General features: G+C 44.8%; 1 protein-coding gene across 6 annotated transcripts in view; it reads left to right on the top strand.

Moving 5' to 3' along the window:
- The window catches only part of HIPK2 (homeodomain interacting protein kinase 2), a 216,623-nt gene that overhangs the window by 35,969 nt on the left and 166,966 nt on the right, over positions 1-13,688 (top strand). For 4 of the 6 annotated variants that reach the window (XM_030825842.1, XM_030825841.1, XM_030825840.1 and 1 more), the window contains exon 2: positions 1,662-1,850. The exons of the other annotated variants lie outside the window; for them this stretch is intronic. In XM_030825842.1, the coding sequence (XP_030681702.1) occupies positions 1,662-1,850 (189 nt within the window). The remainder of the gene's footprint in view (positions 1-1,661; positions 1,851-13,688) is intronic. 6 annotated transcript variants of the gene reach the window in all.

Genomic DNA, 13,688 nt, shown 5'->3' with positions numbered 1-13,688 from the left:
GTTCTTATCTTTGTTTTCTCTGACGTTTTTCATCATACCAGGTGCTGTGCCACTTATCTATGATTTCAAAAGACGAACCATATTACAGACAACAAAACATGAATGGTGGTGATCATACTGAGTATTTATTGAATAGTGACTGAGAAAATGAATGCACAGGAGACAGGAGGAATTACCTGTGAAAATTCAGAGCTATACTGAACTGATCAACATTCACAGAATTGGAGAAATAACAAAGGTGGGACAGGCTAGAGTGTGGAGATTAATGGGGGCTGCGGGGACAGGCTGTGCACTGGTAGGACATATTCAGGATCTCAAGCTACCTGCCTGCCACTTCTGCATCCCTACCACGTCAAACTGTGTTTGAGCTTTCTTTATTAAATATGTAGCAGTTTGCTTTTGAAATACAATATCTTCAAAAACAAAAATAATGCCAGGCCTGCCAACAAAGTTTGTCCCGAGGGGGCAAAGGTGAAGGACAAGTGAAATGTTGCAAGAGGAAAGGACGATACAAAGGATGGGGTCCAGAGTGAAAGAAGGAGCCTACGGGGCTCAGCACAGTGACTCTAAGATGAAACCGAGTGTCTCCCCAAGGCGCATGCATGGACAAAAAGTGCTTTTGAAGGGAACGAAAGAGAGAGCCAGCCATTCCAGGACTTCTGCTCTTCTCTGCAGAAATCCTCCTTTCCTCACCAACTCTTCACCAACCTCCAAGCTTGCTTGACTAGCTTTAGAATTTGTACTTTGTATTTTTTGAGATGGAGTCTCACCCAGGCTGGAGTGCAGTGGCGCGATCTCAGCTCACTGCAACCTCTGCCTCCAGGGTTCAAGCAGTTCTCCTGCCTCAGCCTCCTGAGTAGCTGGGACGACAGGCACCTGCCACCATGTCCGGCTAATTTTCATATTTTTAGTAGAGATAGGGTTTCACCATGTTGGCCAGGCTGGTCTTGAGCTCCTGACCTCAAGTGATCCGCCCATCTCAGCCTCTCAAAGTGCTGGGATTATAGGCATGAGCCACCGCGCCTGGCCGGAATTTGTACTTTTGCCTGGTAATTTAGTCCGGTGCCCAAACATGAAGTGTGAGCGTTTGTTTACTGCCAGCTTGGAGGGGACACATGCCTGATACTGACTCACCAGTTGCATTGGTGGTGGACTTGGCTCCTTCCCTGGGCTTCAGCCCATGTGTGCACCAGTCTGATCCCTTGCTCTGGAATATATTAGGACTAACAGGTGTGTAGGCCTTGAAGGACCCGTCTCTTTTGATATCTTCCTTGTCTAGTTGCTCTCTGATTTCTCATGGTCCTCACCCCTTCCAGGTCTTCTCCCTGCCCGTTTCTGAGCAGGCACTTTCAGGAGCACAGTGTGTGGGTGACAGTAAATAAATCCTCCGAGGCTTTGACCAGGAGCACAGACAGCTTTGCCCTGGTGAGGGACGGTAGAGAGCACCAGTTTGCGTCCTGCTGCAGCTGCACTTTGCACAGAGCGCCTCTTCATCTGGCAAGCAAGCATGCATTGTGCCAACCCTCGTCTGCCATGCCAGGTGCTGGCTCTTTCTCCGGGGCGATACCAGGCTAAGCATGCTGCTGGCACTGAGCGAGTCACAGCTTCTCTAATTTATTTACCTCAAATCAAACAAACCCTGACTCCTGCTTTGAATTTAGGCTGGTATTTTACCGAAGGACAGAAGGGCGGCATCTCTGCAGAAGAGCCTTCTGTGCACTTTGCCTGGGACCTCTGGGGGACTTTGCATGACTCCTGGGGACTTCGGGAGGCCACTTTGGAAAACAAGTGTCAAGTCCTCAAAAGGTTAAACATAGAGTCGCCACATGACCTGGCAGTTCCACTCCCAGGTATGTACCCAAGAGGAATAAACCCACATGTCCACATGGTTGCATTGCAGCGAAAAGTAGAAGCAGCCCAAATGTCCATAAACTGACAAGTGGATAAACAAAATGTGCAGTAATAGTCCACTGAATATTATTTGGCAATAAAAGGGAATGGAATGTTGATACATGCTACCACATGAGTAAACCTTGAAAATTTTATGTTGAGCAAAAGAAGCCAGACAGACATATATATATTGTGTGATACCATTTATATGAAATGTCTAGAACAGGCAAGTCCACAGAGATAGAAAGTAGAGATTCATGGTTTCCAGGGGCTGTGGGAAGGGGGAGTGGGGAGTGACTGCTAATGGGTATGGGGTTTCTGATCATCAGAGTGATGATAATGTTTTGAAATTAGATAGCAGTGATAGCAGTGATGGTCACACAACTGTGTTCAAAACCACTGAACTATACCTTTTTTTTTTTTTGGAGAGGGTCTCACTCTGTCACCCAGACTGGAGTGCAGCGGTGCAATCTTGGCTCACCGCAACCTCCGCCTCCGGGGTTCAAGCAATTCTCCTGCCTCAGCCTCCCGAGTAGCTGGGATTACAGGCATGTGCCACCACACCCTGCTATTTTTTGTATTTTTAGTAGAGATGAGGTTTTGCCATGTTGGCCAGGCTGGTCTTGAACTCTTGGCCTCATGTGATCTGCCCACCTCAGCCTCCCAAAATGTGGGATTACAGGCATGAGCCACTGCACCCAGCCTGCATTATACATTTTTAAAATGTGAACTTTATGGTATGTGAGTTGTTATGTCCATAAAGCTGTTACTTTAAAAATTGCCCTTCTGGGAATGGTGGCACATACCTGTGGTCCCAGCAAATAGAGAGGCTAAGGCAAGGAGGATCATTTGATCCCAGGAGTTTGAGCCTGGACAACATAGTGAGACCCTGTTTCAAAAACAAACAAAACCTGCCCGAAACTTACCTTTGTAGCCAAGTCCTTCATGGATGTAGACAGGCTAGAGGTCAGATGGAAAGAAGTGAGAAAATTTATCTTGGGTGAGGGCATTTGTTCTGCCACTGTGGGGGAAGCACCATGCCGTGGCTGTGGAGGAGCAGTGTGCAGAGGAGTGTCCTGTGGCCTCCACGATATTCGTTCAAAATTTGCCAATGTCTTGGACATCCTGGGTTCCATTCCCTGCCCGGAAATGAGTTCCACTTGTCCGGTAGATTTCAGTGATTAATAAATAAATGTTCATCCTTATACATTTAAAAACATTTTATTTGGAAATAGTTTCCAAGTTACTAAAAAACTGCAAAAATAAAAATAGTACAAAGACTACCCCTATACCCCATACCCAGATTCCCCTCCCCTATACCCCGTATCCAGATTTTCCTGTTATCACTTCACCCCCTTTGTTTTGTCATTCCCTCGAATGTGCTGTCTCTCACTGTTGCTCTTTTGGTTGTCGTGTGTGTGCCTGTGGTGTGTTTGTATATACAGACACACTAATGATTGCTATGTGACTTGAGGGTAAGTTACAAATATCATGGCCCTTTATTCCAGCACCATCCAGAATGGTAGCTACTAGCCACAAGTAGCTATTTAAATTAAAACTAAACAAAACTTTACATTCAGTTCCTCAGTCACACCAGCCACATTTTCAAGGGCTGCATAGACACGTGTGGCTGCATCAGACAACAGAGATTACAGAACCTCTCCAGCAGCACACAGAGCTCCTCTGGACAGCTCCGCGTTACCCCTGATGCTTCAGCGTGTGTTTCCTGAGAATAGGGCACTCTCATACATGGTACAGAGATCAACTGAAGAGAATGTAACACATAGAATATTTTTATCCGAGCCACTGTTTACATTCCAGTTCTGTCAGTTGACCCGGTGGAGTTCTCATTTCTTTTAGAATGGAGGTCTTGGGTCTTGTTTGTGAGCCCAGATCTGCTGGTCTGTACTCGGGGAACATGTATAAAACAGGACTGCCAAGTCTTGAATTGAGCCTGTGCCTTTCCTATGCCCTTTCTTTCCATAAACTCGAATCCTTTCTCTAACTCATGTGCAGATGGATCAGGTCTGGGCCCTGAAGCCCAGGTTGAATTTCCTTAGCTCAGAATTGTATTAATGCTTTTGTCACTGGTTGAATAACTCAAGGTGCAGCTTCCTCCTGTGCTGACATTTGGTCTGTGAGCAGGTGTGGCTCTGCTCTTAAATCAGCAGAAAAGATTTCCTGTGAGTAAAAGGAAATTGGCCTTCCCAGCAACCCGCACTGTTTTTCTTTTTTCTAATCACTTTCCCCAAATTTTAGCTTGCAACTAAGAAAAGGCTCATTTTGTTCTTTGTTTCTTATTTTATGGCTTAGTCGTGACCCTGTCGTTCTGAATCACTTATGTGGCCCAGGACCAATGGGGCACTGGGGAGCTTCCAGCCCCAAACTCCTGGTGTAGCAGAGGCCAGATGTGCAGGGCCCTTGGCAGCTCATTTTCCTGCAGTCCAGGAGAAAGGTGGGCTTCTAACGATTTTCAGCCATGGTTTGGGTGAAAAGCTGGGGTAATGAGCAAATTGCAGAGTGATTTTTATTCTTTCACTAACTGGTGTTAGAGCTTATCCTCCAGGGGATTTCTGGTGACTTAATGGGATTTCATGGCATGAGTAGGTATGGAAAACAGATTCCTGGGTCACTGACTTCACTTCCATAGACATTCCCCATCCCTTAATAATTCTTAGGATTTTGTGGGTGTAAAAGCTGGGAAACAAGAAATCAACAGGCTTATTATTCTTATATCCTTTCCTATATTTCAAGTTGCCCCTTAGAATATATCCTCATACTTCCTCCGACCTTTGTGTTTGGATTCAGCAAGTCTTAGAAGAGAAGAATCTTTAGCAAGGTAAGACCTCGGTAGGAATACTATATGAGCCATATAGTTTGGGCCAGGATGGAAAAGGGAAATGAATTCATGCAGAGAGAGTGGAAATGGAGCTGATAGCTTCATTTTCTGCTTAACTAAAACGGAATGAAAAGGGCTTGGCTGGCAAGGTCAGGACCACAAGGCGAGCTGCTGAGAGCCGTATGGTGCAAGACGGCAGCAGAGTTTCTACCCCTTGACCACCTTTTGAGAACTGACAGGGAAGACTCTTAGCGCTGGGCCTGCATGGCTTGTTTGGAGGAGTAAATTGAGTATACTTGATGCTGGTGAAAGAACCTGAGAGCTTCCCTGCATCCAGCCGTTGGAAGGAAAACATACATTCGGACATTCTCTGTTAATATCTTATGCGTAACATGAGGCACCCTAGTTGGGTAAATGGCTTTGACTGGCCTTCGTGGTTCCGCAAGGGTTGCTGTGTTTTGTAGGATTGTAGTTCCTGTTGTACTCCACAGCTCCAGTGTAGGGATTAAGTTTTTATGTTATTCGATAGCATCCTCCCAGCTTCAACAAAGGGTATTGGCCCAGGACAGTAACTCCTAGGAGTGCCTGAGAGCTGATTTTGTTTCAGGTCAGCTCTGGCCTTAGAGATGCCCTCCCTGGGAATCAGGGTAGAGCAGAGGGCATCTTTGCCAGGAGTGCGTGCTCTCTGCATCCTGCTGTGGGAGTTCCCTCAGGGAAGCACCTTGGCCACCCTGACACTGGTGTGTGCGAGCCCCTTCTGGAAACAGAGTTGCAGTGCCCCAGTGAATGCTTCTTCAGGGCATTGGCCCCTCCGCCTACCAGGGCATGCCTTCCTCTGTCACTTGTCAGCAAGGGCACCAAAGGGACCACCTTCCCTTCATTCTCCTGTCACCTGATCCTGCGGCTTCCACATTGTCATGGTTCCTTTCCCACCTGTCAGTGCCAGGGTCTTTGGGTCATCCCTCGAGTTTCTTGTCTGCAGCTTCCCTGCGGGTTCCCATCGCCTCTCAGATGCGCCTCCATGGCGGGTGCCAGAGCCCCTGGCCACATGCTTTCATTTCCCATTCAGAAGTGGTACCGTTCCTCCCTCCCCTCTCAGCCACCTCCTGTGACTCCTCAACAGAACAAAATCGAAACTAGGCACCAAAGACCTGCCACGGTGACTCCAGCCTTTCCAGACCCTTTTGTCACTCGCTGCAAGAGCCCTCAACCACAGGCACGGTTTTATTCTTCCTGGTGTTCCCTTAGATGGGTTTGGTCCTGTTTTATCTTATTTTCATATTGTGCTTTGTATTGTATCTGCACACTATCCCAGGTCCTGTAGGCAGTGGATGGCTTATGAATCTTAAATAAAAATGGGTCTCATCTGTCCCTGGAACCCAGTGCTCGCTGGCCTCTGTGTTTCAGCTCACCCCTGGCTTCCCCTTGGGGTGCACTCTCGTGTGTAAAGGGGGCGCTGACTCTCAGAGCACTCCATCCACTCTCTGAAGCCTGCACCATTCAATGGACGACAGTTGTGACTTCCTTTTGTGGTCAGTTATCTCTTCTCCCCTTGGCCCATCTCGTCATGTTGACCTCGTGAAAAGCAGGTAGCCCTTTCTTTCACAATGCCAGTGGTCACCTGCCACTCTTGGGGTGGTGCTTGGACATCGTAGGTGCTCAGCAGATATTCCTGGATGCTGCTCACTCTGTCCTCTACAGTCCTCAGCGTAGCAGATTTGGAAATTTGACTCCATAAGTTTAAGGATTATTGGGTTCTAAAAGACTAGTTCATACTAATTCTGTAAAAGGCTGATGGATCAATCTGAATCATTTAAAGAGAGATAATCCTAGCATCCAGGGAAGCTAGGCCTACATATCAAGGTATTTTCTCCTTGGTCAGAAGGTCCTCTCTGGAATCCCAGTAAGAGATGAGAAAGTTGCTTATTTAGCACAGAATTTAAGCAAAAGGCTGAAGTCGTCATGTACTTCTAAATGTATTTATAAATCATGAAAACATTCTCTTCTCATGGGATGCTTCTCTTAAAGAACCTGCATGAGATATCTAGAATCAAATATTCTCTTCCCCCCTCGACAGTGAAAAACCTATGACTTATTTCTAGACTTCACTAAGATTAGTGTTAATTATCTTTGTAACATCATCTCTCTTTATTTAGGTATGACATATCATAGTTATACCAAGTTGGTAGATACTCTCATTAATTACATTTTACGTCATTTTGGAGTCACAAATCATATGGCTTGTCAGATCCTGGTTTTGTAATTTTTGAGGGTTCCTTCTTTTAGGATCTGCAGATCTCTATTTATAAATTAGTACAGCATAACACTCCTATGAGGGAAATGATAAATATGTGTGCCTTGATTCTAGAAATCACAATCTAAAACACCATACAAGTTAGGAGTCCACAATAGTGTGTATTTGTCCATTAATGAATCAGTGGTCCCCTGGGTGTGTGAGCCATGCTATTTTTAAAACCATTGCTGACTTCAGTGATAAAGAGAGTACAGAATGTGCCTTCCCAGGCTTGTGAGCTTACCATGAATAATACCCATGGTTATTATGATGTCAGAACTTAAATATTCTTTACCAAGAACACAACCGTGGCGTCATGGAGCATGGGAATGCATTTAGGGGGCAGGGTGTGGAAAGTCCATTTTTCCCAGAGAAAACATCAGCCCAGGGTAAAAGCTGATTCTCCCATGGGGGCACTTAGGCCTGTATGCAGCTGTGCCAGACTCCTGTAGGGCATCTTCCCATTTTAGTCACCAGAGAGTGATTTGCGTCAAAGTTTGCAAACCAAACCAGAGCATTTGTCACTGAAGATCCCGTGCCTTCCACTTGTTCAGAAAAGTTATTAGGTGGGGGATTAGTACGTGCACACTTGAAATCACTAACACTGGTGGTGATGAGAGTAGTTTCATCATTTGACACATTGATCTCCTGAAGCATTCTCCTGGGGAATGGAAGTGATGCTAAAATATGGAAGAAAGGGACTGAACTATTTCGGAATTTTAACGTTGTCTTTAAAAACGTGTGCTCTGGTTTTGCTAGGTGAGCATGCTGTGCATCACAATAGAATTACACTAAACCACGTTAATTGTGACTCATTAGGGATGGCAGCATTAAGGAATATTCCAGCACTGGTTAGGATGGCCTAAGTTATACAGCAGTAACAAACAAGAGAGGTTTGTTTCACACTTGCACCACATCTTGGGTCAGCTGGGGTCTCTGCTCTTTGTTATCCTCTTTCACTAACCAGGCAAAGGAGCTACTCCTCCCGAGAACATGGGTGGTTACCGTAATATAAGGGAAAGAGGAGTCACACGCTGGCCGGAAAGGCTTTTGCCTGGGAATGCTACTTCTTGCGTACTTTTTATTGTCCAAGGTGGATCATTTGGCCAAGACTAATTCTAAGTTACATGGCTTAGCTTACCTGAATTACAGCACAGCTTTTCAAAGTAAAGGGTGCAAGACGACGTATTAGGATACAGAAGAAAATTTGAATATGTATATTTTATCTCACTTTATCTTTAAATTTTTCTATATTTGTGTTTTTGGTTAACAATACTGTATTGGAAAGTAAAACATAGATTATTTTTAATTATAAAAATCACGTATATCAGGAGTATTCTTTTTTCCCCGATTAAGTGCTTAATCAAAAAAGTTGAGATCATTGTTTATACAGTAGATACAAATCTGCAATAAGCATATTATACATAGAAACTGGGTCTCAGTTATGACCAAGGATAGTGCTTTTGGTTAAAATGTTACATGGAAAAGAGATGCAGAAGCTTTGAAAGTAAATTCTATTCTGTGTTAGCTAGGCCTCGGGGAGCTAGCTGACCACCCTCCCCTCAGTTTTCACTAAACACTTGTTTAGAACTGTATTAGTCCATTCTTGCATTGCTGTAAAGAAATACCTGAGTCTGGGTAATTTATAAAGAAAAGAGGTTTAATTGGCTTCTGGTTCTGCAGGCTGTACAGGAAACATGATGCTAGCATCTGCTCAGTTTCTGGGGAGGCCTCAGGAAACTTACAGTCATGGTGGAAGGTGAAGGAGGAGCCAGCCTTTGACATGGCCAGAGCAGGAGCAAGAGAGAGTGAGGGGGGAGGTGCCACACACTTTTAAGCCACCAGATCTCACAAGAGAACTCATTCCCATTGCAAGGACAGTACAAAGATGAATGATGCTAAACCATTCTTGAGAAACTACCCCCATGATCCAGTCACCTCCCACCAGGCCCCACCTTCAGCACTGGGGATTACAATTTAAGATTTGGGTGGGGACACTGATCCAAACCATATCAGGGACTCACTATTTTATACACACACACACACACACACACACACACATAATATGTTATATATATTATGTTATATAATGTCATATATATAATATACGTTATATATAGTTATATATATATGTTCATTTACTCCTCACAAGGACCCTATGAAATATGATTACTGTCTCCACTTTAGAGATGAGGGGATTGAGGCAGAAAGGGGTTAAGTAACTTGCTGAGATCACACAGCTAGAAAGGGCAGCACTGGCATCTGACCTAGTTGTTGAGAATGCAGAAACAATCTGAAAATGAGCTCTTGGAATACAGCTCCCTATGAAGATAGGGATGGCCTGCATCACCAAATGCCATCCTGTCTGTTTTAAAACAAGACATAGGAGAGCTATCAGACATCTTAGATGTACGTGGGGAAGGCGCCCCACTGCAAGAACCATTATTATCTGAGTGGGCACCTCCTCCCAGCACTGGGTGTAAGTGGCTCAGTGCCATGGAGTTGTTGGGTAATAATGCCAGGACTGGCTTGATGACAGTGACTCACAGTAGAAAAATGTCCTTGCAACAGACCAAAGAACCCACTTTAATTTGCACAGCTTAGAATGGGCCACTGGTTGCCCTGCCAAGAGATCCCTGTAACCAGCTGATTTTCATATCTGCAAACACACACACAAAAGCACCTATTTAAATATTGCAAATAATGCCACATTGCATTTTTATTGTGCTTTATAGTTTACAAAGCACATTACAATGCTACTTTATTATTCTGAGTGTGCTCCCAATATGATTTCACTTGCCTTCTCTTTTCTCACCTTTTTCTCATCTTTAGTTTCTTTTTCCTTTTCCTCTCTGCATGCCTGCCAACTTTCCCCACACTCCAGCTTTCTTCCTTTCGTTTCTTCCTGCTCTTCCCTCTCCCTGTGAGTTGTGGAGGTGGTACCTTTCCCAAAGTGATCCCTAATTGAGTTTAGTCAGATGTCAGTTAAAGGCAACTGAGGGGAATGAAACAATTCTCCAAGGAACAAAAGAGTTGTAACATGGAGCTCCTGTTGTAAATAGCAGTTGCTATTTAAATCAAGTAAGAAGGATGGATTATTGTGCTTTAAGAGGGGGATGAAATGAATCCTGTATTTAAAGAGAGCCCGGGGGAAAGGGTTTTCTGCATCTCACATCCCCGGCATCACTGTGTCTGCAAAACATCTTTCACAAAGTTTTCTTTGCAGCTAGAGAACAGCCTATGAGAGAAATGCTCAAAGAAATACATAAACATGAGTACAAGGGGTGTGCAAACAGGTGTTGCACTGAGCGCAGAACCCAGATGGCAGCCTTTTGTCCTGGTTTCTTTGTATAACTCAGCAAGAAGTTGAGGTTTAGAAAAGGCAGGTTTGAGGAAGTGCCGTCTGTGGCCTCTTAACTGTGGACGTCGCTGATGAGAACAGATCGAACTTTAGATGCCTTCCTTAGAAATTTTGTTGTTTTGAAGTCAAACCTCAATCACAATGAACAAATATATTTGCATAAGGAGAGGAGGTGTATAGTGCCCTGGCAGGAATTAAGACTAAAACGTGGGAGTAAAGCTGTAGATGCTTCTGTTGCTTTTCAACCAAGAGGCCACAGACACAGGCCAGGAGGCTGAGAGGGCAACCTGCCATTTGGCCAGCATCACTTTGCGATTGTTATAAATACTTTATCATAGCTTGAGTGCAGACATGCCTTTTCAACGAAATACATCCTGACTTATTTTGCAGAGGGTACTAGTTTCATAGGGCGACTGTAACAAATTAACACAAACTATTAATAGGTGGCTTAAAACAACAGAAGTGTCTTCTCTCACAGTTTTGGAGGAGTCAGCAGGGCCACGTTGCCTCGAAGACTCCAGGTAAATCCCCTTCTTGCCTTCTCCCGGCTTCTGATGGCTCCCAACAATGCTGGGCATCCCTTGGCTTACAGCTGCATTGCTCCAGTCTCTGCCTCTGTCACTGCGTGGCCCCCACTCTGTGTGTATGTCTGTGTCTCCTCTTATAAAGACACCAGTCATGGGATTACGGCTCACCTTAATGATTTTACTGTAACTTGATTACCTCTGAAAAGACCCCATTTCCAAAAAAGATCACATTCACAGGTACTAGGGGTTAGGACTTAACATATCTTTTGGGAGGACACATAGTAATAGAATCTGCACAGTTTTTAGTTTAAATGAAAATTAGGGCCAGGTGCGACGGCTCATGCCTATAATCCCAGCACTTTGGGAAGCCGAGGCAGGTGGATCACCAGAGGTCAGGAGTTTGAGACCAGCCTGGCCAACATGGTGAAACCCCATCTCTACTAAAAATACAAAAATTAGCCGGGCATGTTGGCGCATGCCTGTAATCCCTGCTACTCAGGAGGCTGAGGCAGGAGAATCGCTTGAACCTGGGAGGTGGAGGTTGCAGTGAGCCGAGATCTCACCACTGCACTCCAGCCTAGGTGGCAGAGCCAGACCTGTCTCCAAAAAAAAGAAAAGAGAGAAAAAATTAGCAGTGACATGGTAACAAGAACACCAAAATGGGAAGGAATAGAGTAGATTTCCAGTTCTGATTCTGTGTGCGGCAAACATTTCTGAAGTAGAACCTGAGGTAGCTCAAAAAGGCACCTCAGCTGTGGACTGGGCCGGAAATGGGTGTTCGGTTAGTAAAACGCATCATTTTACTTTACCAACATAGTACCAGACATTTAAGGCTAACAAATTCACTTTTGCACAGAAGAGAAAAAGCCTACCAGATTTTTAGTCTTGATTTAGACTTTACCAAACATTTCTAAAGGATAGGAAAAGTCCATCTGAGGTTTACCTTCCATTGCCAGGCACACACCTGGCCTCCTCAGTATCTGCTGCAGGTCTGGTTTACTTGTCTCTTGAGGTGGTCAGTGAGGATTTTGAACCAGTAGTGAATGGAGGGACATTGGTATGTCATGTTAGGAAGTGGCTGAAAAATTCAGGGAAAGTGCTTTTGTAAAGGTTTGTGACTCAAACACCTGAAAACTGGTACTGCTGAAACTTTAACCGTCCTTATTTAGAACATTTCAGGGACAAAGTGAGCAGCCTTCTAGATCTTTGAAAAAATGTGGATTTAAATGGAATTCCTCTGGGTTGAAACCAGAAGTACAGCTGATTTTGTTTTTATAGTTTGTGGGTGTTTGCCTTTTTCATCCCACCAAGTTTATTTAAAAGGTTGTCTTCTTGAGATCCTCCATTGGAAAGAAAATGCAGTGTTGAAAAACGGAACAATGTGGATGGCAGGTGAGCGAGGGCGCACGAGGAAGAACCAAGCCGGGGCTCCTCCTCGATGCTGAGGGGCATGAAGAGGGATGGCCTGAACTTGCCCGCCCGCTGCCAGCCACTCTTGAGGTGGCTTTTGGGGCCTGCTTAGGTTCTGCCTCAGACACACACAGAATCAAAACTGGAAACCTAGTTTTTGTGTTATTAATAAGCCACTCCCAATTCTCTCTCTCTGTCTGTCTCTCTTTCTCTCTCTCTCTCAGAGACAGGGTCTACTCTGTCACCCAGGCTGGAGTGCAGTGTTGCAATCACAGCTTGCTGCAACCTCTACCTCCCAGCTTCAAGTGATCCTCCCACCTCAGCCTCTCGAATAGCTGGGACTATGGGTGTGCACCACCACACCTGGCTAATTTTTTTTGTTTTTTGTAGAGACAGAATTTCACCGTGTTGCCCAGGTTGGTCTTGAACTTCTGGGCTCAAGCAGTCCACCCACCTCGGCCTCCCAAAGCGTTAGAATTACAGGTGTGAGCCACTGCACCTGGCCCCAATTCTCTTTTATACCAAAGTGACTACAGTTGCTCCTCAGTAGATTGAGAGATACATTCCTATATGGCCTTTTTCAGAAGCGTTGTAACATCAACTCATGCAGAGCTTAATTTAAAATAGACAGTATGCTTTTACTTGTTTCCAGCTATGATATTAGACTAATTGAAATGAACTTATAGGTCCTTTAAGGTAAGATATAGAGAAAGCACAAAATGAAATGTCTTATCTCCAAGAAGGGAAAACCGAAGATACTTCTTTTGGAATATGGTAATTATTTAACCTGAGAAAATTATACTTTAGTAAAATGCTTTTGGTTTCCTTAAAACTATTGTTATGGGTTGAATTGTGTTTCCCCCCCCCCAAATTCATACCTTAAATTCCTAACCTTCCATATCTCAGAATGTGACTTTATTTGGAGGTAGGGACTTTATAGAAGGAATCAGGTTAAAGTGAGGTCATCGGGGTGGGCCCTAACCCAATACAACTGATGTCCTTATTAAAAGGGAAATTTGGACACAGATACACACAGAGGGAAGATGATGTGAAGAGACACACAGAAAAGACAGTCCTCATTGAGCCAAGGAGGGAGGCCTAGAACAGACCCTTCCCTTCCAGGCCTCGGAAGGAACCAGCCCTGCCGACACCTTGGTCTTGGACTCCAGCTTCTTGAACTGTAAGACAGCGTCTGCTGTTTAGGCTGCCCAGTCAGTGGTGCTTTGGTACCCCAACCCTGGCAGATTCATATGCTATGTTTAGAAAGTGGTGTTTTGTGTTTTTCTAAATAATTAAGGTTCTTAACCCAGCCAGGCACAGTGGCTCACGCCTGTAATCCCAGCACCTTGAGAGTGTGAGGCAGGAGGA

The sequence above is a fragment of the Nomascus leucogenys genome, chromosome 13 (genome assembly GCF_006542625.1).
Source record: "Nomascus leucogenys isolate Asia chromosome 13, Asia_NLE_v1, whole genome shotgun sequence".
Classification (NCBI taxonomy): Eukaryota; Metazoa; Chordata; class Mammalia; order Primates; family Hylobatidae; genus Nomascus; species Nomascus leucogenys.
The sequence above is the reverse complement of the archived record's forward strand: the minus strand, read 5'-3'. Positions and strand labels throughout refer to the sequence as shown.